Below are 27,759 nucleotides of genomic sequence, written 5' to 3'. Positions count from 1 at the left end.
AATGTACTCTCAGACATAAGACACAACTCCACATAATCTTTCTGGGTAAAAGTAATTTATCCTGAAGCTAAACCCCTGATAACGGGTGCCATCTATAGACCAAGAGTATGTGACAGACATAGTCATGTCGGAAATTAATTCTGAATAGCGACTACAACACACATTTGTTACCTATTTTCCTCTGTAGCTCCGAACCGTGGTTGGGAGCGTCTGGAAACGTGGCTCGTTTAACGTGGTAACCTTTATAGAATTAGTCCATACAACTTCTTGGTAGAGAACGGGTATCATTTATTACTGACGGTCAGGCAGGAACATACAGGTTATACTTTTCAACGGATGCTTCTCTCTTTGTTATCTTTTCTGTTACAATATCTTTCTCCCGGTACTCACTCGCAGCTTATCACTTCCGCACCGGCACAACAGCAGTGCGTCAACGTCATCACGTTTCACTCCCAGGCCCCACCCCCTTAAAGGCACAGGCCTGGCATATAACACTACCCCCACTCTGGATAATGATTAGTCCCTTAACATTACTCCAGCACTGTCACATACATATACAATGAAGAGAACAATAACATTTTAGCAACTCTCAACATATTCCACGGTGCAGTCTTTGGATGAAAAGGGCCCTTCCCCAGCTTAGGGCAGTCAGTAGTTAGAGATCAACGTATTAACAATAGAAAACTCAATAATGCTGAACCATGACCTGAACAGAGTATCAATGCAAAAATACCAAAATACCATTTTTTTTTTCTCTCTTTCTTTTTTTTTCTTAACTGGGGAGCTCCGGGTAGACTACCGTTGCTCCCAGCGAGATCAGGGCGTATTCTTGCCCTCTCCATGAACAATGATCTCACTACTGGCTAAATCAGCAAAATGTCTTCAGTTTTCAACAGTGTTCAATGACTCAAAACAATGTCTTTAGTTCTTAGTGTTCAGTAACTCACCCAATCACCATACATGTCCGGTGCCTTGTGAACCCTCTGAGGCCTACGGAAAGGGGTCGAAACCGTAGGCAGGTACTGGATGCATCCCTGCTCTGGATCTGAGACGTCGGCCTCATCCAGCTGAGACCAAGCAGGGCTGTCAGGTGGCTGGCTGAGGCTCTGTGAAGCTGGTGTAGAAGAACAGGGACCCTGGAGGGCTCCTGCAGCAGCGTTCTCGTCCTCCGACGGGGTGTCCCACAGGTTGAGGGGACCAATGTCTGGGTCAGCGGTGGCTGGGTCAGCGGTGTCTGGATCAGTGTTGGCTGGGTCAGCGGCGGCTGGGTCAGCGGCGGTTGTGTCAGCGGCGGTTGTATCAGCGGCGGCTGGGTCAGCGGCGGCTGGGTCAGCGGCGGCTGGGTCAGCGGCGTCCGGGTCAGCGGTCGTCGCGGCTCTCATCCGAAGCCGGGGGTGGCACTTCCACTGGTGCCCATGTGTCTGCACTCTGGAAGACCCAACTATTGTCCAGTGGGATAGTACGGCTTGAGCTTGTCGTGATGGACCACTTTGGCTTTGGCCCTCTGGTTCTTTTGAATTCGGTAGACTAAGTCATCCAGTTGGCCCACAATGAAGAAGGGACCCTCGTAGGAAGGCAGACATTTCCGCACTTTGTTTTTCACTCTCTTGGTGCCTTTAATGAGGTACCATACTGCATCTCCGACTTGGTATTGGACTTGACAAATGTTTTTGTCGTATTGTCGCTTGACGCGCTCGGCTGACTTTCCCAGAGCCTCCCGGGCCAGCTGGTGAGAAAGTTCCAACCGTTCTCTGAGCTGCAGGACATAGTGTGGGGGAGAACTGGCAGCATCGTGGTCAAGTGACACTCCGGTTACCAGGTCGACTGGCTCTGTGATTTCCCGTCCGTACAGCATCATGTTGGGTGACAACCCTGTGGAGCTGTGTTTAGTGGCTCGATAAGCCATGAGGGCATAAGGGATCATGACATCCCAGTCCCAATGGCATCGCTCAGCCGTGGTAGCCAGGACTTTCTGCAGGGTGGCGTTAAAACGCTCCACTTGGCCATCAGACTTCGGATTAAATGGAGTGGTTCGGGTCTTTTCAATCCCCAACAGCTTGCACATTTCTTGGAACACAGCAGACTCAAAGTTCGTACCCTGATCGCTGTGTAGGGAATAAGCGGCCCCATACCTGCACACCCACTCGGAGGCAATCTTCTCAGCCACTGTAATTGCTTCCTGGTTGGGGAGTGGATAAGCCTCCACCCACTTGCTGAAGTAGTCTTGGACCACCAATATGTAACGGTTGTGTCTCTCAGTCTCGTTTAATGGGCCCATTATGTCGACTGCAATCCGTTCCATGGGGGCACCGACCTTCACAGTGCCCATAGCTGCCTGGGGAGTTTTCTTAGGACGAGCCTTGGCAGCACAGTTGGTGCAGGTGCGGCACCACAGGGTGACATCATCTTTCATGTTGTACCAGAAGTACCTGGTCTGCAGACGAGTAAGGGTCCTCTCCACCCCGAAGTGGCCACCCACCGGGCCATCATGCATCTGCTCCATCACACAGGTGCGGTATGTACGTGGCAGCAGGATTTGTGGGTAGAACACCTTTCCCTCAGTGCAGTAAAATTATTTCTGATAGAGTCGTTTCCACTGTGCCCAGTAGGCTTTGGTGGCGGGGCTTGAGGGTGCTACGGCAACCCAGGGTGGCCGGCCCTCCCCATCTTCTATCCACTTACACACGGGCGCTATGTCTAGATCAGTCTTCTGGGCTAGTTTCAACTGCTCTTGAGTCCAACCACCAAACAGGGTTGCCTGGAGGGACTCTCTCACCCTGTTGATGCTCGGATGTGCCGGGAGGTAGTCGCGAGCATCGTGGCTGGAAGCATCAGCTACCCCCACTAGACGTTGCTCCGGAGGTGTTGTGAGAAGGACCCACTCAGTCGAACTGTCTGCCAGGTTACATTGCACCCCCTTGTGTTGGTACTGGATGTTGTTGGGGCTGGGCTCCGCCAAGTTGCAGGGACATAGATTTCTACACGGTCTCCTGGACAGTGCATCAGCATTTTGGTGGTGTCTCCCTGCCCGGTGGACCACCTGGAAGTCGTACTCTGCCAATTTCTCCAACCAGCGAGCAAGTTGTCCTTCCGGCTCCCTCATCCTGGTCAACCAACGCAGACTGCTGTGATCGGTCCGCACAGTGAAGGGCCTCCCCAGCAGATACTGTCTGAAGTGAGAGGTGAACTCCACTACGGCCAGGAGCTCCCGTCTGGTGGTGCAGTAGTTTTGTTCGGTAGGAGACAGTCTTCTACTTCCATAAGCCAGAACTCTCTCCTCACCCTCTGGAATCTGGGAGAGGACTGCCCCGACCCCCCAGTCGCTGGCGTCAGTGTCCAGGAAGAATTCGCCACTGTCCAACGGGTAGGCGAGTACCGGTGTCGTTGTCAGCCGGACCTTCAACACCTCGAATGCCTCCTGGCACTCGTCTGTCCAGTTGAAGCGTGCATACTTCTTAGTGAGCTCATGCAGTGGCCTGGCCACCGTGGCAAAATCCTGCACAAATCTTCTGTAGTAGGATGCTAGCCCGACAAATTGTCTGACATCTGAGACGTTCTGAGGCCTGGGCCACTCCACCACTTTCTTCACCTTCTGGGGATCTGTGGCGACGCCCTGGGTGGAGACAATGTGCCCCAGGTAGAAGACTCGCTCACGAAACAAACAGCACTTGGATGGTTTCAGTTTTAGATTGGCCTCTCGCAGCCTGGTGAACACTTGACTGAACCGCTCCAGCATTTGGGTCATGTCTCGCCCCCGAACAATGATGTCGTCGAGATACACTAAGCACGTCTCCCACTGCAGCCCGGCCAGGACACGGTCCATCAAGCGCTGGAAGGTGGCTGGTGCATTACAAAGCCAAGGTGTCCAGTGTGTCTTGGATCCGGGGCAGGGGGTAGGCGTCTTTAATAGTGCGCTCATTTAGGAGCCTGTAATCGACACACAGGCGGGAGCTCTGATCTTTCTTTCGCACCATTACGATTGGCGCGGCCCAGCTGCTGTTACTGGGCTGAGCTACGCCCGTTTCCAGGCCCTGCTGCACCTGCTGGTCTGCTGCAGCCTGTTTGTCACTGGCCATTCTGCGGGGATGTTGTTTCACGGGTGGTCCAGGGGTGGTCAGGATGTCGTGTTTCACGAGGCTGGTGCGGCCGAGGTCGGTGGGTCCCGTAGAGAAGACATCGTGGTAGGAATTAAGCAGGGCAGCCAGCCTACGGTGATCATCCTCGGGAAAGTTTGCACAACTCTCGGTGTACAGGGTCTGCAGGTGGGTAGGTACAGAAACAGAGTCATGGTTAATTTGTTCAAACACTGTGCGGTCCTTGTGTGACTGGAACCCCACCTCCCCCATCACCTCTGCCGGTTGGAGGACCCCAGCGATGGCTCCTTTCTTTAAGACGACAGGTGTGGTACCTGGGTTGTACACTCGAATGGGGATGTCTGCTGGCCGCTGCACATGCACAATGGCGCGAGCCACAAAGACATGGTGTTGTTGGACAAAGTTCTTTGTGGGGCTCATTAACAGCTCCCCCTTGGCAGCAGAAGAGTGGTGGGTGGTGCCAGGGACTATATACTCGCGGCCCGGCTCCAATACTGTCCGGCGAGCCACCCTGACAAAGCGCGTTTCTGGTTCAGAGTTGGCATTACAGTGAGGTACCTTCTCCCCGAAGAGGGTGATTTCTCTGCGGCCGTAGTCCAAACAGGCTCGTGCCTACCTCAGGAATGGATGTCCCAATATAACCTCTGTGCCCTCAGCTGTGCTTGCCACGATGAAGCTCACGTTGGGGGTGTGCCTCCCGACACGTATTGGGATGACGACTTCTCCTAGGACTGGCAGACTTTCCGGCCCAAGGCCCTGCAGGGTCTGAGCGGTTGATGGTTGTATTTCGGGTCGGACCTTGAGGGGTAGGGACTCAAAATGATGTAAAGGAAGTACACTTCCCCGAGCACCAGAGTCTAGAAGGGCACGGACCTCCAATCCGTGCATCACTACTTGGACACACATCTCCTCTTCTTGATTTTTAGCGCTGATGACCACAGTGCTTGAGTCAGATGCTGGCACTGGTTCAGCGTTCACGGCATGCTGCTTGGGGTAACGAGGGGAGGGGCAGTTTCTCTGTATATGGCCAATGCCGGAGCAGTTGTGACAGATGAGCTCCCCAAAGTCCTCCTTCCCTTGCCGGTCACCTCTTTGGGAGCGCCACCCTTGGGAAGACCTTGGCTCCCGCTTTGGTGAATTTATAAACTGTACAGCTGGCCCCTCTGGTTCCTTCTGCCACATTAATTCAGAATGTTCACGTACTGTAGCTGCTCTGGTTCTTCGTTCCATGGAACTAGGCACGCCTGTCCGCATCAACTGCGTGACTGCTCTGGCGGCCCTCCTGGTTGCCTCATACCTGTGGGCTATGTCGTAGGCTTTTGCCAGGGTGCGTGGCCGCTCCTCCAAAAGCTTCTGCACCACCTGAGCATCAGCCAGGGCGTTTGTGAAGATCTCCACGCCAATGACATCCTGTTCACGCTCGGTGCGATCAGCATATGCAATAGAAACCTTCTCGTATATATCATCTCTCAGAGTGTGAAGGGCTTCATCTGGTTGTCGGATTCTTTGTCTCAGTTCGATGCCGATGGCCACTGCGTGCTCCGAGCATGGCCCATAAGCAGCCTCTATCTCGTTCACGATCCGCTGGTAGCTCCACTTGTTTGATCTTGGGTTCTTATGAACGATAGCGCCAGCTGCTCGACACAAACTGAACCTCAGTTGCTCCACCATGGTCTTCTCTGACCAGCGGTTTGCTTGTGCACAGCTCTCAAACTGGTAAACAAAGTCTTTCCATGCACCTGACCCATCAAACTGACCTGGTCGGAGGGTGGGAATCCTCTCCCTTTTACAAAGTTCATCATCACTGCTGCCCACGAAGTCATCACAGCACACTGATGGTTGGGGGTAGCTGTGTGTAATAGGCTTAGCCAATGTTGTGTCAAGCCAGTCATAATCACATGGTTCCTGTTCATTTCCTATTGGCAGCTGTGCATTCCTTGGTGGGGTGTAGTTGTAGCCCATCGCTTGAGCTCCATAAAGCTGCCCCATATGTTGTGGCATACATGGGGTGGGGGGCAATGCAGCCGGTATAAGGTGCTTGATACAGAGCAACTGGGGTGCTGGTGACACAGTAATTATAGTTCATGGGGTTGAAAGGGTTAATGTGCTGTCCATCAGCTGTGAGAGCAGGGGCTGTAATGTGGCTACTTCCATCTCCATATAGTGGCATTGAACAAGGGGCGGGGTGGTAACTCATCTGATTAAACATCATAGACTCACCGTGTGTAGACTCACCATCTGCTGGGCTGGCCATGTTGTGAAAGGATTAGTTGGTTGTGGTGACGTGGGACGATATTCCATATTTACGTGCGTTGGTGATGCGTGGCCCTGCACGGTTGACTCCCGCGAGGCTAACGTTAGCTCCATGCTAACCATAAAGGGGTTGGTGGTGTTGCCTTGATTTGCTGTCCAGAATGGATTTGTGCAACGGTGCATTTTATTTTCAACAGTCCCGTCATTTCTGTAATCCTCCATTTTCCCTCGGCGAATAATAAAGCAATTCTCGTGTCTCTACCTTGCAGGAGTTGAATCCCGGACGGGCCCCCAGTGTTACCTATTTTCCTCTGTAGCTCCGAACCGTGGTTGGGAGCGTCTGGAAACGTGGCTCGTTTAACGTGGTAACCTTTATAGAATTAGTCCATACAACTTCTTGGTAGAGAACGGGTATCATTTATTACTGACGGTCAGGCAGGAACATACAGGTTATACTTTTCAACGGATGCTTCTCTCTTTGTTATCTTTTCTGTTACAATATCTTTCTCCCGGTACTCACTCGCAGCTTATCACTTCCGCACCGGCACAACAGCAGTGCGTCAACGTCATCACGTTTCACTCCCAGGCCCCATCCCCTTAAAGGCACAGGCCTGGCATATAACACATTGCTAGATTGGGATGGCTCAGGGTAGAAGACAGGGTTAAGCAAATATCAATGATATTGGTATTTAAGATACAGTGACAGCCACAACGACAGAGCAAGCAACCACGATCTGGTTCCCCCCAAATGTAGAACAAACATGGGAAAATTATCATTCTACTACTCTATTGCCTGCCAGAATTATTTCAGATTTTTTGCAGTTTCTGCCAGAGATTTTTCATTGAAAAAACAAAAGTACTCAGGAGCCGAGATACAGAATTTTTAAGTTTTAAGTTAACAAGGAAGTGGATAGGAGTCTACAGTAGATCTTCGAAAAATCATATCTCCTTGGTCTTTGGGTCAAATACAAAAAAAAAAAATATATATATAAAAAAAATGTCTTCTAAAAACGCATATATGCGTTATTGGCAGGCAATGTGTTATTTAAAGGATGTGAATCACTGGTTGCTTTCAAAACTGGCCTGAAAAAAGAAAAAACTATCAGAAGCCCACAAATGAGTTTTTCATTCCCTTTGAAAGGAGGTGTCATACACCACCGCCGTTTTCCCTTTTCCCTCTTTCTCCTTCATATAATATACATTATATATATTAATAATATATTTGATTTTATTTGATGACATGTACTATTATGTTAATTTCCAATGATCTGTTGAATAATTTAATGCATAGGACCGAAATGGAAACAAGACCCCAGGACAATTTTGTGTTATCCTTTTAGCCTTAATGTTTTACTGTACTACCGTGCTGTTTACATTTCGGTCTTATTAAGTATTCAATCAATCAATCAAAAAACACTGGCTACAAAAAGGAAATATGTTTTCTATGAGGTACTCCAATGTAGAAAAAGAGTTTCCTGTACTTGTGTCAACAATATCCGGCAAAAACACAGTAAACACAGTAGTGAAGTAAATATTAAGTAAAAACAGATAAGTTAAGACACATAATATAATAGTTAACACAAACTCAGCTCAGTGACCTTGTGGTTAAAGTGTCAACCTTGAGATTGGGAGGTCAGGGTTCAATCCCCCGGGCCGGGTCAAACCAAAGACTGTACAAATGGAACCCAATGTCTCCCTGCCTGGCACTCAGCATCAAAGGTTAGATTTTGGGTCCCTGTGACATACTATACTGTCCAGGTATACTTGTACATCATAGCTGGTGGATGTACTTGTACAGCAAACTGCCTCACGCTACATAAACAGGAAATAGACTCCTGCCTATATGACTTGTTAAACGTTGGTTCCCAAGGCTACTTAATTTCTCTCTCTCTCTCTCTCATATATAACAGAAAGCAGTAACGTTGGAGAAACTTCAGAGAGCAGCACAGCATCACCTCAGACATCACAGGATGGTAATCATTCATTTATTTTAACACAGAATCTTTTTCTTTTTTCAATTCAGGTTATGATTGTTTATGAAGATTAGTGGTCAACTTTATAGGAAAGTGAGACATAATCTTTTTTTTTTTTTTTTTTTTTTTTTTTAAGTTGTATATAACTCATTCACCGTTTGTTACATTTCTGGTGTCTAAATCAAATTACAAAAATGGAAATAGCATATTTAAATAGACTTCCATAATTAGGGACTCATACAGCAATAGCTGCGAAGAAGATAGGATTTGTTTGTAATTAAACAATTGGCAGGATCATTCACAGACAGGCATATATACAAAATAAAGTGTGTGTGTGTGTGTGTGTGTGTGTGTGTGTGTGTGTGTGTGTGTGTGTGTGTGTGTGTGTGTGTGTGTGTGTGTGTGTGTGTGTGTGTGTGTTTCGCACATAGAGTTTCACCAACGGCTAAGTTTTAATTCCTCTCATCTTCAGAGAAACACTTCATTGACCAACACCGGCGTTTCCTGGTTGAGAACGTGAAAATGGTCAAACCCATCCTGGATCTGCTCTTGGAGGAGGAAGTCATCACCCAAGAGGGCTACGCTAATGTGACGTCTAAGGCCACCAATCAGGAGAGGATGAGGGAACTCTATACTCTACTGAATTCCAGAAAAGCCAAAGACTTTTTCCACAAAGGTCTTGAGGAATATGAGAAATGTCTTCTCAGTGATCTGTAAGTATTTATCAAACTTTGTATTAGCAAGGTTATTATAGTTGAGAATTTTTCATTTGTTTTTTATTTAGTTTTGACTTTTTTCATAATCTTTGAATTAGTTACTGACAAATGTTTAGAGTATAGTATCATTATAATACATACTTTATATTTGGTTAGTATAATATATTTTGCTTTCCTTTTCCTCCGCCACTCAGATCAGAACAACCCAAAGGAGTGGCTGGTGAGTGGTGTTTAAATTTGGTCGACTATAATTGAAGATTTAGTCTTAGGTCTACAGTCTACTAGCATTACTTACTGTGAAATCCAATTCAAATTACCTTCATTGCTGTCAATTAAAGGTGCTGTAAGGGCGCGCTCCCACCAAAACATGGTTGGCTGCTGTTAAACGCAGGTTGTGCGTGGCCACAGTTTTTTGCTGCCAGCGGATAAAAAAAAAACGCAGTGACACACCTGTCACTCACTTTCAAGACCGTCCCCGTAGCCTTCTGCCTTGAGCACCATGGTGCTTCCAGAGTTTTGGGACGTTCCGCTCACCGGATTGGACAGAGGGGGAAAATCAGCTCCTCCTCTGAAGTTATATGCTTCAAATGGACAAGTTGTGTAAAGCGGATAAACGCTAGGTCTGCGCGACAAGCGGAAAGATCCGCTCTTACGTGAATCCGCGCATTTACATTGACAAAGCATTGGCAGATTCCGCCCCAGAGGTAAAATAAAAGTGCGGTGGGAGCGCGCCCTAAGAGCATTTTTTGGGTTAAAAGAAAAAGGTTTATTGTTAAAAAAAGTTGAAGCACTATATTGTGATATTAATCATTGTATAGAGTTTGTGCAGTAACAGGTGTCTGCCCATCTCTCCAGCTCTTTAACAAACGGGTCACTGAGCGGTCAGCCCGGCCGTTTTAGACATTTTGAAGTCAATTCACTTTTTCCTCAAGAAGCTCTTAGAAGGCTCGCCTTCCCTGACTTTTCCTAAGTATTCCATACACATACACTCGCATTTTTGTTTCATCTGAAACAAGGAATAAAGCTCTCACCCACTCTGAGAGAGTCCTCACACCCCAGACTGCCTGGAGATGTCTTTATCATAGTTAATGAGAAACTTTGCATCCATTGTGCGCAGCTGCTTGTGTCAAACAGAAAAATACATTGAAAGTGGAACAAAACTGGATATTTTCGGAAGGACTTAAAGAGGATTGTAACATTTTCCAGACGCTCAGCTCGTCTGATAAAATATGATTATTGTCTACGCCAGGCCACAGGCTTGGCCGAGACAAGAAACTTGCTAGAACTTGCTATCTATCGGAATCAGCTTTATTGTCACATCACAGGTTTACAGAAGTAAAAGAGTTCTATTGTATTGTTATTTCCATAGAAAAAAAGAAGGTAAGAAGAAGGGGGGAGAGGGGGGGGAATATAAATCAAAGAAAACAAAGAAATTACCTTCATATTTGTTGCCAGACCCAGAGGGTCGGCCTACATGAGGCTCTGCCACCTTTCGTCCATACATGGGAGAAAAAGACCGGCTGTATAAAAGGGACCCTTTCTTCTCCATACATGGGCGTAAAAGGGACACAGGCTGACACGTCATACAAAGTCCGTCATACAAAGTCCTTATAAAGTACTAGGAATTTATTCTGGGTCTGGCAGAACCAGGTCTCCTGGTCTTGTTACACATAGTACCTGAGATAAATAAATTAAATTGCAGGAAAAAAATGTCAATTTGATATCAACTGTGTCTGTGTGGTACGTCGACTAAATGCAGAGTGTTGATAACAAAAAAATATGTTCAGGTGTGTTACAAATTTCCTCCAAAGGGGGAAAGAGAACACCACAAAGATCATGGGTTTAAGTTAGAATTGTGTCTGTTCATTTAAGGCCTGTACGCACTACGTGACTTTAAGCCCAATTTTTTTTTTTTAATCTGTATCTTGAGTTCTCTCACTTTTTTCTCTGTTTACTAAAGAGCTGGAGAGACAAGGAAACACATGTGACCGCACAAACACTCCATAGCAATGATCAGAATATAGAGCTATTTAACCCTTATTCTGAAAAAATAAATTCATCTCACAAAAAAAACTAGAAAAAGTGCTCCTCTGAGCACAGGTCTCCGCCAGGTCAATTAGGCTATTGTGGCCTCCTGGTGGCGCTATAATAGGCCAACGTGAAAAGGGTGCCATTTCTTCTTAGGCCTTGCACGACAATCGGACACCGACTGCATTCATGATTTGAGGCATTTTGTTAATAACTTTTGTTTCGCTAAATTAGACCTGCTGGTGGCGCTATAACAGGGCAATGTTAAAAGGGTGGCATTTGTTCCTCAACGTAGTGTGAATGTGCGTGCAAAGTTTGACCGCAATCGGACGTTCATGATTTGCGGAATTTTGTTCAAAACAAGCCAATAATGCAAACTTTAGATGTCAATCTTAGCCAATCAGTATTGAATATGAAAAATCAAACACATCCGTCGTGATCACATGACTATACGTGAAAATTTGGATAGAATTTGAAGGAGTAGTATAAAAAAATGTGTTTTACATAAGTCGGCCTCCTGGTGGCGCTATAAAAGGCAGATATGAAAAATGCAGGGCAAAGGTTTTTCCTTGACCTCTAGGGAGTGTGCATACAAAGTTTTACACAGATCGGTGCAGTTATAGGTAAAAACACAAATCGGCCTGTTATAGCGCCACCATGAGGCTGATTTAAAATTTTTCAAATGGTAGTTCTTCCTCGGCCTAATGGGAATATTTTCACGGAATTTGCATGCTGTGTGATTTGAGGCATTTTGTTGAAAACGGAGCACTCCTGCAAACTTTGGAAGACATTTTTAGCCAATCAGGATGGAATATGAGAAATCTGAAAGACCCGTTTCGTTTAATGACTATAGGGATACTGTGTACCGATTTGCGTGATTTTTGGACAAAATCTGTAAAAGTACTGTCAAAAAATATGTTTTGCACAAATTGGCCTCCTGGTGGCGCTATAAAAGGCCAATGAGAAAAATTTGGGGCAGAGGTTCTGAATTGGCATCCAGGGAGTGTGTGTGCACAGTTTTGCTGCGATCAAGACAACGGTGCCAGAGATTAGCTGGTCACAGACGGACGGACGGACGGACGGACACACACACAGACACACGGACGGACGTACGGGGTAGAAAACATACTCTCTCGCCATGCCTTTCGGCCTGGCGGAGACAATAATAAGTAAGATAGCAGTGCGCCCAGTTTGCTCCAGACCAAAGCTCATGTTAAGATAAAGTCCTTAGTTTCTGTAGGTCTCTTTCTTTGTGACCAAGGCTGTTAACCAATTAATTGCTTTTTTTCATTACATATTCGTTGGTGAAAATAGCTGACTATGAAGTCATGCTTCAAAGCCAGTTTTACAAGACATCTGAGCATGTCAAATTGGAATATGAGCCTAAGATGATGTTTGAAAAGGTCTACATTTCACTCTACAATGTAGACATAAACTTCACAGACATTCACAGACATCATGAGGTCAGACAAATGGAGATTAACAAGGCACGAGAGGAAACACTCAAACTCAGTGAAATCTTTGAATACCCTTCTGGAACAAAGCACAGAACAGTGCTGACTGTTGGCATAGCAGGAATTGGCAAAACCTTCCTCGTACATAAGTTTAAGTTTGACTGGGCGAACAAGCAGTTTCTCCAAGATCCACACCTCATATTCCCGTTCAAGTTCCGCCAGTTAAATCAGCTGGAAGGTGAAAGCTTTTGTTTGGCCGACCTAATTCACAAATGCATCAAGGAAACCAGATGTATTAAGAAAAAAGCTCTTAATGACATCCTCAATACATTGCAGATGGCAGAAGACTATAACAGCAGTCCTATTAAAGTTCTGTTTATTTTTGATGGCCTTGATGAAAACAAATTACGATTGAAACTCAAGACTCGTGACTGCTTGGATGACTTCTCTGACCTAAAAACTCCGTTCCCAGTGGAAAAGCTACTGACAAACATCATCACGGGAGAACTGCTTCCCTCTGCTCACATCTGGATAACCACACGACCTGCAGCAGCTGAACAGATCCATAAGGACTTTGTTGACAGGTTGACAGAGGTACGAGGGTTCACCAATGACCAGAAGGAGGAGTTCTTTAGGAAGAAGTTCAGTGATAAGAACCTGGCCAACTCAATCATCTCACTCATGAAGGCATCAAAGAATCTCTACACAATGTGCGAAATGCCAGTCTTCTGTTGGATCACCTCTATCGTTGTGCAGAACTTGTATCTTGACAGGGGGGTGACAGACGAGTTGCCGAACACCCTGACTGAGATGTACTGTCACTTCCTGATGGCTGAGACAAAGAGGAAGAAGATTAAGTATGGTGGGAAAGATGAATCAGATAAAGAGAAACTCATAGAGGCTGAAGAAAAGGTTCTTCTGAAGCTGGGCAGGCTGGCGTTTGATCAACTGAACAACGGCAACATCATGTTCTACCAGAAAGACCTGGAAGATAGTGGACTTGATGTGAATGAGGACTTGCTGCACTCAGGCTTGTGCACAGCATTCTTCAAAGAAGACGGGGTGTTCTTCCAGAAAACGGTCTACTGCTTTGTTCATCTGAGCATACAGGAGTTTCTGGCTGCAGTCTACCTGTACCACTGTTTCACACAGAGGAACATGGAGGTCCTGAAGACATACATGGAAGATTACAAAAGTGACAGTTCCCTGTCTGACTTCCTGGAGGCTGCTATGGAAAAATCCCTGCAGAGTGAAAGTGGCCACCTGGACCTCTTTGTCCGCTTCCTTCATGGTCTCTCATTGGAGTCCAACCAGAGACTGCTAGGCAACCTGCTGGGTCAGACAGAGAACAGTTCAGAGGAGATCCAGAGAGCCGTCAACAACCTGAAGGAGATGGATGCATTCAACGTGTCTTCTGACAGAAGTATCAACATCTTCCACTGTTTGATGGAGATGAAGGACTCGGTACAGCAGGAGATCCAGCAGTACCTGCAGTCAGAGAACAGATCAGGGAAGAAACTCTCTGTGATCCAGTGTTCAGCTCTGGCCTACATGCTGCAGATGTCAGAAGAGGTTCTGGATGAGTTGGACCTGCAGACATACAACATATCATCAAATGACGGGCTAAGAAGACTGATCCCTGCTGTGAGGAACTGCAGAAAGGCCAGGTTAGCAGCCATGTTAATATCAACATGTTAGATCAGGGGACATAATCCACATACATGCATGCATGCATACATGCACACACACATGCACACACACACACACACACACACACACACACACACACACACACACACACACACACACACACACACACACACACACACACACACACACACACACACACACACACACACACACACACACAGGTGTTCACTACATATTGGTCTCCACAGGCTGGACGGCACACACACACACACACACACACACACACACACACACACACACACACACACACACACACGTGTGTACACACACACACACACACACACACACACACACACACACACACACACACACACACACACACACACACACACACACACACACACGTACATACACTCACACCACACCACACCACACCACACCACACACACACACACACACACACACACACACACACACACACACACACACACACACACACACACACACACACACACACACACACACACTGGTGTTCACTACATATTGGTCTCCACAGGCTGGACGGGTGAAGGCCTGGGACTATGTTTTTTCGCCTCTGTCCCTCACGCCAATTGGCACACATTTTTGCCCTCAAAATTTTAAGTCGGGTGTCTTTACAAGATTTCACGTTGCACGTTACCCACCTCCAGTCAATGTCATTGTCAGTTCTGTTCATAACTCACCAGTGGTGGAAAAAGCATTCACATATTCTTAAGTAAAAGTATCAATACTGCAATGTAGAAATACTATGTTAAAAGTAAAAGTCTGGAAATCTATATTAATTTGAGTAAGAGTACAAAAGTATTGGTATAAAAATTTACTTAAAATACCAAAAGTAAAAGTACTCACAATGCGTCGCATCGTGAGTATTTTTACTCACAATCTAACACTTCTGTTCTAACCACTTCAGCCCTATATACATTTCGGCCATTTGAAAACAGCAGATCTACAAGCTCTGTGAGCATGTAGATCTGCTATTTTCAAAAGATGTTTATATATTTGAAAACTTGAATTGGGACATTCTGCATAATGAGTACTTTTACTTGTGATACTTTGAGTACTTTTGTACTTTTACTCAAGTAAATTTACAGCTGGCATGGCGGCCAGTTAATTCTGTATTCTGTACTCACCAATGTCAGTAGATATCCCTCCAACGTCCAAACATCTCCATTTATTATCATAATTTCCAGTTAATAACATGCTATCTACATTACATTTGTACCTTTTCATAAGTCAACCGTTTCTTTTATTTCCTGTTTTCAACGTGAAACCTGTGTTGCCAGTTACATGCGAGAGAGAAACAAGCAATCAGGTCTATGAATACATGTCCAAATGTATTGGACATGTATTTTTTTCTCACTCTCTCTTCAATATGCAAGAGTCACATAACATGCAGAGGTCTTTCTCGCTCCATAATTCTCAACAAATCTCTGTCATTCTATTTTTTCTATAATCAGCAGAAGTGAGTGTCAATTCCTTTTGTCAATTGTGTTTATATAAGATGTTAGTCTATTCAAAGAAAACGATTTGTGCTGCGCAATACCATTTCCTCTAAACCACACACTTCAATCGATTAAGCCATTGCGCAAGAATTCAAGAACAGATTACATTAACGTAACATTCTCTTTAATCAGTGTGGTAAATAGAGGCATAACTAGACTGCGGGTTACCAGGCCTAGATGCTTAAAAGAAGTGTAGAGGAGAAGACGTCCGGAGTCCATGTTCAGAATCATTCAGTGGTTTATTCAGCAACAACAAACAGCATCACAAAGCTTCCAGGGGCAGGAGCCCCTGTCCACCCCCAGCCTCACGGCGTGGTCAGTATTCCGTCACAAGTCACATTTTACAGTCAACTCTTATACTCTAGGTAGCTCACATTACAATACAGGCGGGTGGGGGTCAGAGAATCCCCCCACCTAAGATCAAACTGAAGCCTTTGATAACTGTTTCTATCTTATTAGCAACAGTATGCCAGGAAGCCTGGGTGATGTCTTCTGGCAGCAGGCTTCCTCTTCAACAACAGGTCAACATTAACATCATGTGCTTGAATAGCCCAGAAGTGCAGACAGTTAGACTGTGTCTGTCTACAACACATGGCTACTCCTGTGACTGTAGTAAAATAACTTCTATCATTTATATCTGGTTGTGACTTGCATACTGTTCATAAAATATAAGGAAATAAGGGCCAATATACGACATCAGTAACATGTGGGTGATACTTATTAGTATCAAATATGGTTTTATTATAAGGCAATCAAAGGCTAGAGTTTGACGCAAATGTCAGGATTTGTCCGATGGTACTGCAGTTTGTCCGACAGTACTGCATACTGTGCGGACTGAGTTTACAGCGCACTTCTGAATTGAATGATTGTGAATGTGATTTAATCCCAGAACACAAGCGATTGCTGTAATTTACAGTTCTCTATATCAAGCAATGTATGAGTCATACTTCTGTGTATCAAATATTATTTTAATCCAAGGCAATTAACATTGGACTGTCTCTTCGCTCTTCCATGGGCAGAGAGGGAGAGAGTGTAGTTAGGGCAACGTGCTTTGATCTGTGGACATAATGGCTTGCGCAGCCTGCTCTTAAAGGCAATGGTATCTGTCACGCTGATTGGTTTTATTAATGTAACGCCCAAACCACACCTATGCATAATATAACGGGTACTGCAGGTGTTTTAGGGATAAGGCTGGTGTCGCAAGATAACATCTTGGCCACGGGAACGCCTCTTGCGTGATGCTGAATCCCCAAATAGTGGGTAGCGCGACTTGGGTGCAAAATAGGGCCCTTGAACCGCAAGTTGTACTGTAGTAGTCATACTTTGGCACTGCAAAACTATTAATTGTCAAACTCACAGGTCAAGTATTTAAAAGGTTTTGTCAGCAAAACATGATAAACATGTGCCGTCTAATAATAATACTGATCTCTAATGTGGTAGAAGGGCACCGGTTCAATTCAATCAAATCAATTGCTTGTGTGTACACACACAGATCTGCGATCTTACCTAGTATACCTTTAATCACTAATTCAGAATCCTCAAATACATGTTTATTATTTATCTAAATGTCAGAGCTGAAATTGGCATGCGAATGTGAAAATAATACAACTCACGGACATCCTCCATTATATTACATGTGCTCCTAACAGTAAAATCTGTCTTTCATACTAATCCAATTAGCATTACATTATTATTAATTTGAATCGTCTGTCATGTCAATTCCAAACCACAAAGTTTAAAATAACGGAGTTTAGAAACACAACTTTTCATTCTCTCCTTATATTCTGTAAATTGTGATACAAGAAGTATAGAGATGAAGGGAGGCATGTCTCACCATTCACATGCAGTGTAGTCAGCCATGGAGCTTACATTACTGAATAAATAGAATGAGTAACGACTGTGGGGAGTTATTTCTTTAATCACATTAATTCTATAAGGTGTACTTCCTAAACTATTGGGTCACTACAGTAGTACAACATTTTAGATAAATAAAACACTTTTTGAATGCTCCTTTCTCACATTTCTCACATTTACACAAAAACGAGCAGACATTTAGACACACAACCTGGGTGTTATGACACTTTCATAACACAAGCAGAAGAAATTGTAGTTCTGAAAACGAGCGTCATTTAAATAACACGCCCTTAAATATTTAACACCCCGATTTTACGACATGAAGAACCAGAATACGACCAAAGAAAGAGTTTCGCTGGCTCGCCTCGCCTCGCTGCCTGTCAAGTCACACACACACACACACACACACACACACACACACACACACACACACACACACACACACACACGCGCGGGACTCCCGACGCGGGACGCAAAAGCGCTCGTATATTTTGAAAATAGCAGATCTACAAGCTCACAACGCGTTGCGATGCGACGCGTTGTGAGCTTGTAGATTTGCTATTTTCAATGCAGCCAGATCTACAATCTTATCTGAATGACTGTTAAAGCAGTTTGTTTAAATTACTTTATAAATTGTTATATTTTCACTGGGATTATTTATTAGTGTAGATATACATTTAGGAGTGGATTATGTGTCTAGATGCCTGTCAGACAGTCAGACAATGTTGCTCTGCAGGTCTAGAATGGAATAAACGGGCGCAGCCAAAGTCAACAACTGGTCCCGACCAGACGTGAGATTTCAGCCTACGGTAGGATGAAGCCCACGTCAGGATATATTGATAAATGCCGAAAGGTGCGGTGATCTCGCCGTACGCCCATTATTTGGGCTGCACCGTGTTGATAAATGAGGGCCACTATGTTCACATGTTTATGTATCATAGCACAAATGGTTTTGTGCCAAAGGTAGAATATCTCCAGTAAAGAGTTGACTGACATCTCCGACTCTTGTGTTCATGCTGACACCCCAGGGAGAATACACCTTCCTAATAAATGTTATGTAATTGTGTTGTAGTGTGATGCAGTATAAAATGTTACAATGCAGAGATGCTGCTAGCCCTGCGTCCTGCGTCTCTGACGCACATTTTTTATAAAGGACGCAATAAACCAACCACCACGGCGTCCACGGGACGCATACAAACAAAGCGAGCCGCGAGCCATGCAGCCGTGCTCCAAAGCGAGCTGCGAGCCGCGCACAAAACCGAGCCGCGCACCAAAGTGAGCCGTGAGCCGCGCACCAAAGCGAGCCGCGAGCCGCGCACCAAACCGAGCCGCGCACCAAACCGAGCCACGCATCAAAGTGAGCCGCGAGCCACGCACCAAAGCGAGCCGCGAGCCGCGCACCAAACCGAACCGCGCACCAAAGCGAGCCGCGAGCCGTGCACCAAACCGAGCCGAAACACCGACACGCGACACGTTGTTTTCAGATCGTTATTTTCAGATCGTTATTTTCGGTGCGACACAAGCATAAATCATTTGAAGGGAATCCCACTTTTTAAGAAGAAAACACCAGAGCAATAAATACTGCCACAAAAATCGACTTTTCTTAAACAAATATCTCTGTTCCGTTTACATTCTCTTCCCCCTTCCGCAAAGTGTTGTTGTTCTTTAGTTCCTATCTATCTCTGCTCCTATGAAGTGTACATTATCTTTTTCATATTATTATTATGAACTTTATATCGTAGTTTGTACCTTGTATTCTGAGTTTGTGACTACAAAAAGTAGCATAATAGAATGTACATTAGGACAGTGGTTCTCAACCTGTGGGTCAGGACCCCCAGGGGGGTCCCCACATGATTTGGGGGGGGGGTCCCCAGATGACAGTGAAGTCACAATTTAAGGACTTTTTTAATACCTCAAGAAAGAAAAGAAAAAAGACTATTACTGCATCAAAACTAATCAACAAACTATACTATGCAAAATTGTGAAATAATATTAGAAAGAGGCGATCTACAAGCAAGGCATTGTGAGCTTGTAGATCGGATTTACAAAAAAAAATACGACCTTGTAGATCTGCTATTTTCACAACATGTAATATGTGGAACTGAGTTAAACTAAATTAAATGCCTCAACTCCTAATTCCAAGTGCTTCCTCAGGGTGGGGGGTCCCCAGTTCAAATATGATTATTTTGGGGGGTCGCTGCCTGAAAAGGTTGAGATCCACTGCATTAGGATGTAATGTACACAGTCACACACACTTAGAAGATATGGAGATTGGAGATCAAAGGAAACAATAGAAGGGGGGGGGGACGTGTAATTGGGGACCCATAAAATGTTTCTGGGACCCATTTGAATGATCACCTGTGGGTCCCGGGACCCATTACATTGAAAACCTAGCAACATCACTGACAATGCCATAAACTGTTTTTCCATTTCATCTGTATTTACAGACTTGTTGGTGCTACACTCGGTGAGACACACTATGAAGTTGTGGCCTCAGCTCTTAGCTCTAATCCCTCCCATCTGATAGAGCTCGACCTGAGTAACAACGACCTACAGGGTTTCGGACTGGAGCGGATTGTTGCTGGATTGAAGAGTCCAAATTGTAGACTGCAGATTCTCAGGTCAGTTGTCCTGCATCTGCAGAGTAACAATGCAACAGGATGCCTTAAACATTGTCCATTGAAAATGAAACATTGAAATATGTATAAAATGTCTTAAGCAGCCATTAGAGCCATCTTCACCCCAAATCCCAATGTGTATTAATCCTTGGTGAAAAACAGGGTGCCACACTTGATATAATAATAATACATAATAATACATAATAATACATACGATTTATATAGCACTTTTCTAAATACTCAAAGTCGCTTTACATAGCAGAAAAAAATAACAACTTTATTAGAATTGACTAGTTAAAAAGGATTAAAATCTATAAAAGAAAAGTACAATAAAAAGGATGGGCAGGGGTTGGGGTTTTATGTAGGGAATGCGATTCTGAAAAGGTGGGTTTTGAGTGTGGTTTTAAACATGGTGAGGGTGGGAGCAGCTCTGATGTGAGCTGGGAGTGAGTTCCACAGTTTGGGGGCAGCCGCAGAGAAGGCCCTGTCACCCCAGGTTCGTTTATTTGTCCAGAGGGTGTCCAGGATGTTGTCATCACCCGACCTGAGGGAGCGGGAGGGGGCATGGCGTTTGATGAGTACAGAGATGTAGTGGGGGGCCTGGTTGTTGAGGGCTTTGTAGGTGGTGATGAGTATCTTGAAGTCAATTCGATGTTTGACTGGGAGCCAATGAAGGTCACGGAGGACAGGAGTGATGTGGTCTCTGGATCGGGTCCTGGTGAGCAGGCGGGCGGCGGAATTTTGTACATACTGAAGTTTATTGAGGACCTTGGTGGTGATGCCATAGAGTAGACTGTTGCAGTAGTCGAGGCGGGATGTAATAAATGCGTGTATGAGTGTTTCAGCAAATATCTATGATATCTGCTATTGACTGTTTTGATGTTAGTTCATCTCTATAAAACATCAGATTGTGACATCACCAAATTAATTTAAATACTCTTTTCACCATTAGATGTCAGACTTTTAACACATTTTGAGTATGGGAATGATAACAGAACATGCATTTCCTTTCGGTTTGTCTCCATTCAGGCTGAGAGGCTGTAACCTCTCAGAGAAATCCTGCGAAGAGATCAGCTCAATTCTCAAGGCTGACCTACGTCCAATTCCTTCAGACAGGGGTCTGAAGGAATTGGACGTAGGTTTTAACAACCTGCTGGATTCAGGGCTGAAATTGTTATGTGATGGACTGAAAAGTCACAACTGTAGACTACAGACTCTTGGGTGAATAATAGTTTTAATTCAAATAGATTTTGCAATCATTTCCATTGCAATCATTTCCATTTCCATAAATGTAATGTTTTCTCTTTGTGTTGATCTCTACTTGAACACCAGCAGCAGTTTGTTAAAGTCTTAATTTCTCTGTAGGTTGTCACATTGTCTCATCTCAGAGGAAGGCTGTTGTTCTCTGGCTTCAGCTCTGAGTTACAACCCCTACCATCTGAAACATCTGAACCTGAGCTTCAACCACCCAGGAGTTTCTGGACTGACACTGCCTTCTGGTGGACAGGATAATCCACAATGGGCACTAGAGACTCTCAAGTAAGTAGACTTAAACTGTGTCCATAGAACCCAACCCATATGTAGCTGCTGAAAAGCTAAACTACTGTAGGAAAATCCAAGGCAAACTGTCTCGCTAACAAGCGCAAAACCCCTCTTCAAATCCCACCAGAGATTGTCTAGGTGCTCCAAGTCTGGAAACTGTGACAGCCAATCTAGAATGTTCCAAGACCTGCTCTGAAACCAAGCCTTACAGTTGGAAGCCTAGTTTGGAAGTTCACATTTAAAGGAACAGGGGCTACACTACCTGGAGGAAAGAGGAAGCTATCGACAGCTGCCACCAGATTCTTAAGGCGACATGTGGTCAAAATCCCTATGGGGGGAGGGGGCTGTATATATGTTTTATGTGATATAGCGCTATTCCAGCAGCCCCCTGGACAGTATTTATGTTACTGTTAACTCATTGACTGCCAGAGTTAAAACCTCGTTCATAGCTGCCCTGGCCAGCTATTTTGAGCATTCTGACCAATCTTCGCAGACCAACAGAAGATTTTCTGCTAGGACTATGAACACATGGAATATCTCAAATTGAAGAATAGAATTTCTGCTTTAATCATGAAAAGAAAGTGAGTTGATAGCAAGTTCTTAGCTAGAGGTAGTTGAATACAGCTCGTTTTCACCAAAAACTGCTCTTTTTCTCTAGAAAGAGAGTTATGGCCATTTTAGTGAAATGGACACATGCAGGCAGAAAAATCATTTCAAAAGTGATCTGACATTTATTTGCACCTTCAGTGACATCAGTCATCTCAAAAGTAGTAGTTTAAAAAAATATATATGCATTTGAATTACCTTTTATGGTGCCGTTTATACCTATGCCCTTTACTGTTTCACTCCAAAGTGCAAGATTATTTCAGCTCATTCAAACTCAAGTTATATTCATCAAATAACATAAATAATAATTCAAAGTTCAACTTCAAAATGTCATATATAGAAATAGAAAATGTCAGAAAGGTTTCACAAAAAACAGACCCTCAAGCACTAAAGAGATTCGACCCGTTTATTTTAGCCTTCAGTGACACACATCTGTACATCAGACATCAGCGAAAAGTGCATTGTTTTTACACAGAAATGTATTACACTGTAACATTGTCCCAGGTTCACTTTCCATGTATTCACACATTATTTGATGTTTTACTATGATCACAGACAGGGGAGGTAAAAACTAAAGTTATTCAAATAACCAATATTTCACCTTGGTGTGATACAGTGTGTAACACTCCTTAGCATGGAGGGGCATCTTACAGCTATTGCACATCAACCTCGTCTCGCTCCTGTGTCCCTTTCGGGAACAGACCCTGCACGCCCTCACTGCAAACTTTCTTTTGGCCGTGCGGGGGATTGCGACAAGATGATGCGCTGCTACATCAAAATTCAGCCTGCTCTGAGGGTCTTTTCTTGATGCTCTAGGCTCTCTAGGAAAACGTTCAGGGAGGGGGGCGGGGAGGGGGCCACGGCGGGGGGCGGGGAGGGGGCCACGGCGGCGGGCGGGGAGGGGGCCAGGGAGGGGGGCGGGGAGGGGGCCGGGACCTGGGGCATCACCTGCTTCCTCTGGGGCATAACTCACAGCGGTCCAGGATGTCAATACACTGAGAATAAAGTCAAACATGCATTTACAGTCACCTTGTGGATTCTTTGCTTTGTAAATGATGAAGGCGTTGTACAGGGAGATTTGGAAGAGGTAGATAGCAAACTTGCTGGTCCACTTTGCTGTCCTTCTGACGAAAGGATAATAGCTAATGTTTTGGTCCAGTCTGTCCACTCCGTTCATGTACTTGTTGTAAGAAAGGACACAAACTGGCTTCTCTTGTGGCACACACTCTCTGTGATGTTTCTGTTTCACCATGCCGGTTTCCATCTCATCCTTGTGGATGGTTGTGATCATTCGGACGATTCGCTTGTCTCTCCATGTCAGTAACATGACTTTGCCATTGTGACGCATCATTCTGTCTCCGACCTTCAGGCTGGAATTTGTCACCTCTCTCAGCACTAGTGGTTCGCCTCTTTTCTTCCTCCAGGTACCACAGCCATAGGTTTTCAGGCCAAGAAGAAGTTCAAACAGCTTGACAGAATTGTAAAAATTGTCCATATACAATCTAAAACCAAAACCTTTCAAGTCAGAGAGGAGGAAAAGAATAGTGAATTCTAGGGAGTCGCCTAGTCTACAATATGGCTTCATGTTATAACAGTACCCTGATTCCGAATCACATAGAATATAGGACTTGATGCCATATTTGATTGGCTTCTGTGGGTTGTACACCTTGAAGGCTAAGCACCCTCGCCACAGAAGCATCCCTTCATCGATGCTGATGTTTTGACTGGGGCAATACAGCTCTTGGAATCTTGCGAGTAGGTACTTCAACAGTGGGCGCACTTTGTAGAACTTGTCATCAGCATCAATACAGTCATTGTCACTGAAGTGCAGAAACCTCCATATTATTTGGTACCTGTTTCGAGACATGGTCTTACTGAAGTATGGAGTAACTAGTTAGTGGCTCCACAGTGGACCAATAAAGTTCGATCTCAGGTTTTTGCATAAGGCCAGTGAGGAACTGTAGGCCGAGGAAGTTTTTTAGTTCTCCCACTTTGACAGGTTTCCATGCCTGTGTTCTGCCATGTGGATACTCCCTCAGTTCATCTCTGATGTACTGCTCTGCGTAGAGATTTGTTTGCACGCATATTCTCTCTAGCAGCTCGTCGGTGAGGATAAGAGCCAGGAAGTCAACAGGATCAACTGACTGAATCTCAGCTGCAGCGTGGCGAGGACCGGGAACGGCAGTGAAGGGAATGTCCACCGGAGGTTGCCAGTCGGAGTCCTGCCACACAGTGGCTGCAGCTGAGGGCTTCCCACCAGCACCTGTAAATTATAGAAATATATAATTACCATAAAATACATATCTTTTTATTTGTGTGGTACAGGTGTGATGAGCAGAACAGAACAAGTCCTTACCTCTTTTTTTACGGTGTGGTACTGCGGTTGCATACGATGCTGCCGCCTCCTCCTCTTCCTCTTCCTCTTCCTCTTCCTCTTCCTCATCCTCCTCACCACTACTGTCTGAGATCACAGTAAAACATAATGTGGTAAATATAAGTCCCAAACACTAAAAGGTCACACACAAAAGGACACACGCACACAGTGTCCTAGATATGGAAGCATGTCTATACATCATTACAGTGCAGACTGGATGTATGGAGACACATTGTAGTACAGTGAACACATGGAAAGTGAACTGGTGACTGGTGTCATCACTAGGACAATGTTATTGTGTAATACATTTCTTTCTGTGTGTGTGTGCAGGGACGTGCAGAGAATGTTAGAGGGGCAGGGGCTGAAGTTTCCAAAAGGGCACTTTTGGTGAAAATACAGAAAATTGCCGATCTCCAAGCGCACAACGCGTCGCAGCGCGACACGTTGTTAGCTTTGAGATTGGCTATTTTCGGTGCGTGATGCCGCACTCAACTAAAGCTTTCAAGATTCAAGCCAATACTGGAGATGCAATTCTTTCAACATAAAATGCTTGCATTCAAGTTCAGGAGAGTTTGGAAAAGGCAAGATGGCTAAGATGGCTCAGGGGCCACTCAGCAAAATACCAAAAGTCCAAGGGGCCGCAAGCTAAAAATGACGGTCCTATTTTGGATTTTTCGATTTTGTAACACACACTACACATTGTTATTGTTATAAGAAAATGTACATTTTGACATCATATTCTTTTCACTGTACCTGTTCATTTTGTGTGTATGTCCAGTGCATGGCATCAGTTCAGCAAAAGCTAAGGTATGGCAAGGTTAGGGTTGCCAACTCCCAGAGATTGAAATAAGGGACACCTATCCTGGGCGCGCGGCAAAGCCGTGCGGCACAAAAAAATTGGGGGTCAAACCCCCCAAAAAAACCGAAATGCATAGAAAACTATGCATTATACCTGTAACAATTGACGCACCTGTATGTATGAAAAAAAATCTAGCAACCCATATATTTGAACGGAAATGTGTGTGTGTGTGTGTGTGTGTGTGTGTGAGTGTGTGAGTGTGTGTGACACAGACAGACTGTCTATGACACACACACACACAGCAAATGTGAATATAGAGATGAATTACCTTCCCCAAGACATGCAGATGATCCGCCTGCTTTTGCTGCCGTCTTTCTCCGCAACGCTCTCTTCTTCTCCTTATCTCCCCTGCCTGTGATCATAGTAAAACATAAAATAATGTGTGTATACATGGAAAGTGAACTGGTGACATCACTAGGACAATGTTATGTGTAATACATTTGTGTGTGTGTGTGTGTGTGTGTGTGTGTGTGTGTGTGTGTGTGTGTGTGTGTGTGTGTGTGTGTGTGTGTGTGTGTGTGTGTGTGTGTGTGTGTGTGTGTGTGTGTGTGTGTGTGTCACAGACAGACTGTCTGTGACACACACATACACACACACACAGCAAATGTGGATATCGAGAAGAATTACCTTCCCCAAGACATGCAGATGATCCACCTGCTTTTGCTGCCGTCTTTCTCCGCAACGCTCTCTTCTTCTCCTTACCTCCCCTGCCTGTGATCATAGTAAACATCAAATAATGTGTGAATACATGGAAAGTGAACTGGTGACATCACTAGGACAATGTTATGTGTAATACATTTCTGTGTGTGTGTGTGTGTGTGTGTCACAGACAGACTGTCTGTGCCACACACACACACACACACACACACACACACACACACACACACACACACACACACACACACACACACACACACACACACACACACACACACACAGCAAATGTGAATATAGAGATGAATTACCTTCCCCAAGACATGCAGATGCTCCTCCTGCTCTTGCTGCCGTCTTTCTCCTCAAAACTATCTCCTTCTCCTTACCTCCCCTGTCTGTGATCATAGTAAAACATCAAACAATGTGATAAATATAATGTACAATTATGTTCCCAGCCAGCATGTCTCAAACACTTTGTCTATGACACCAATCCATTGGGGTCCTAGATATTCAATTCAACATATAAACATACGGTGCAAATGTGAAGGTAGAAATTTGTTACCTTTCCCAAAAAAGACAGAAGATCTTGCACCCTTTCTCCTGCCTCCTCTTTCTTCATCTTCATCTGAAACCAAATATCAAATACTTTAGTAAACAGAATCAAAACGCTGAATGTTGTTTACATGACCTGCCCCTTAGTCGCCTTTGAAGATTTTGACAAATGACAGTGGATCAGAGGTGGGGGCTTCTAGTGCACCTGGCCACCCCAAAACCACATCTAAAAGTATATACTCTTCAGTAATTTGAAAATAACATCAAAGGGACTTGAAAATCATTGTTGACATAGCCTTATGATGACCCCATCAAAGGATTTGTTGTTATTTACACAACCTAACCTCTCTTCCCTTCGAAGTATGCCCCCACACCCCCCCAAAAAAATAGCCAGATCTACAAGTCTACTGCCCCATAGTAAATTCATAAGCTTCATCATAATCAAATATATCACATGCATAGACCCATGACAAAATACGTAATATTCATTCATTCATAATTATTATTGGCTGATAAGAGTGCAATACCACATACACTGTGTGTGTGTGTGTGTGTGTGTGTGTGTGTGTGTGTGTGTGTGTGTGTGTGTGTGTGTGTGTGTGTGTGTGTGTGTGTGTGTGTGTGTGTGTGTGTGTGTGTGTGTGTGTGTGTGTGTGTGAGAGACTGTCTGTCTGTGACACACACACACACACACACACACACACACACACACACACACACACACACACACACACACACACACACACACACACACACAAACTAGATCTACAAATATATACTCTTCACTCATTTGAAAATAACATCAAAGGGACTTGAAAATCATTGTTGACATAGCCTTATGACGACCCACAACAAAGGATTTGTTGTTATTTACACGACCTAACCGCTCTTCCTTTTGAAGTATGCTCCCACACACCCCCCCCCCAAAAATGAGCCAGATCTACAAGTCTACTGTCCCATAGTAAAGTCATAAGCTTCATCATAATAAAAT

The 27,759-nt window shown here is 44.7% G+C and overlaps 1 protein-coding gene across 4 annotated transcripts in view; it reads left to right on the top strand.

Annotated features, from left to right (window-relative positions):
- LOC308078728 (NACHT, LRR and PYD domains-containing protein 1b allele 1-like) overlaps positions 1 to 27,759 on the top strand; it is a 496,405-nt gene that overhangs the window by 13,794 nt on the left and 454,852 nt on the right. For all 4 annotated transcript variants that reach the window (XR_013932568.1, XR_013932569.1, XM_080420037.1 and 1 more), the window contains exons 4-10: positions 8,258 to 8,320; positions 8,793 to 9,033; positions 9,231 to 9,256; positions 12,379 to 14,185; positions 20,011 to 20,184; positions 21,211 to 21,402; positions 21,547 to 21,720. Coding sequence is in view for 2 of the 4 variants with exons in the window: in XM_080420037.1 (XP_080276163.1) it covers positions 8,258 to 8,320; positions 8,793 to 9,033; positions 9,231 to 9,256; positions 12,379 to 14,185; positions 20,011 to 20,184; positions 21,211 to 21,402; positions 21,547 to 21,720 (2,677 nt within the window). In the remaining 2 variants the exon portion in view is untranslated. The remainder of the gene's footprint in view (positions 1 to 8,257; positions 8,321 to 8,792; positions 9,034 to 9,230; positions 9,257 to 12,378; positions 14,186 to 20,010; positions 20,185 to 21,210; positions 21,403 to 21,546; positions 21,721 to 27,759) is intronic.

This window comes from Gymnoscopelus braueri (genome assembly GCF_963280865.1).
Source record: "Gymnoscopelus braueri genome assembly, chromosome: 22".
Lineage (NCBI taxonomy): Eukaryota > Metazoa > Chordata > Actinopteri > Myctophiformes > Myctophidae > Gymnoscopelus > Gymnoscopelus braueri.
Note: the sequence above shows the minus strand (reverse complement) of the source record. Positions and strands in the feature narration are given on the sequence as shown.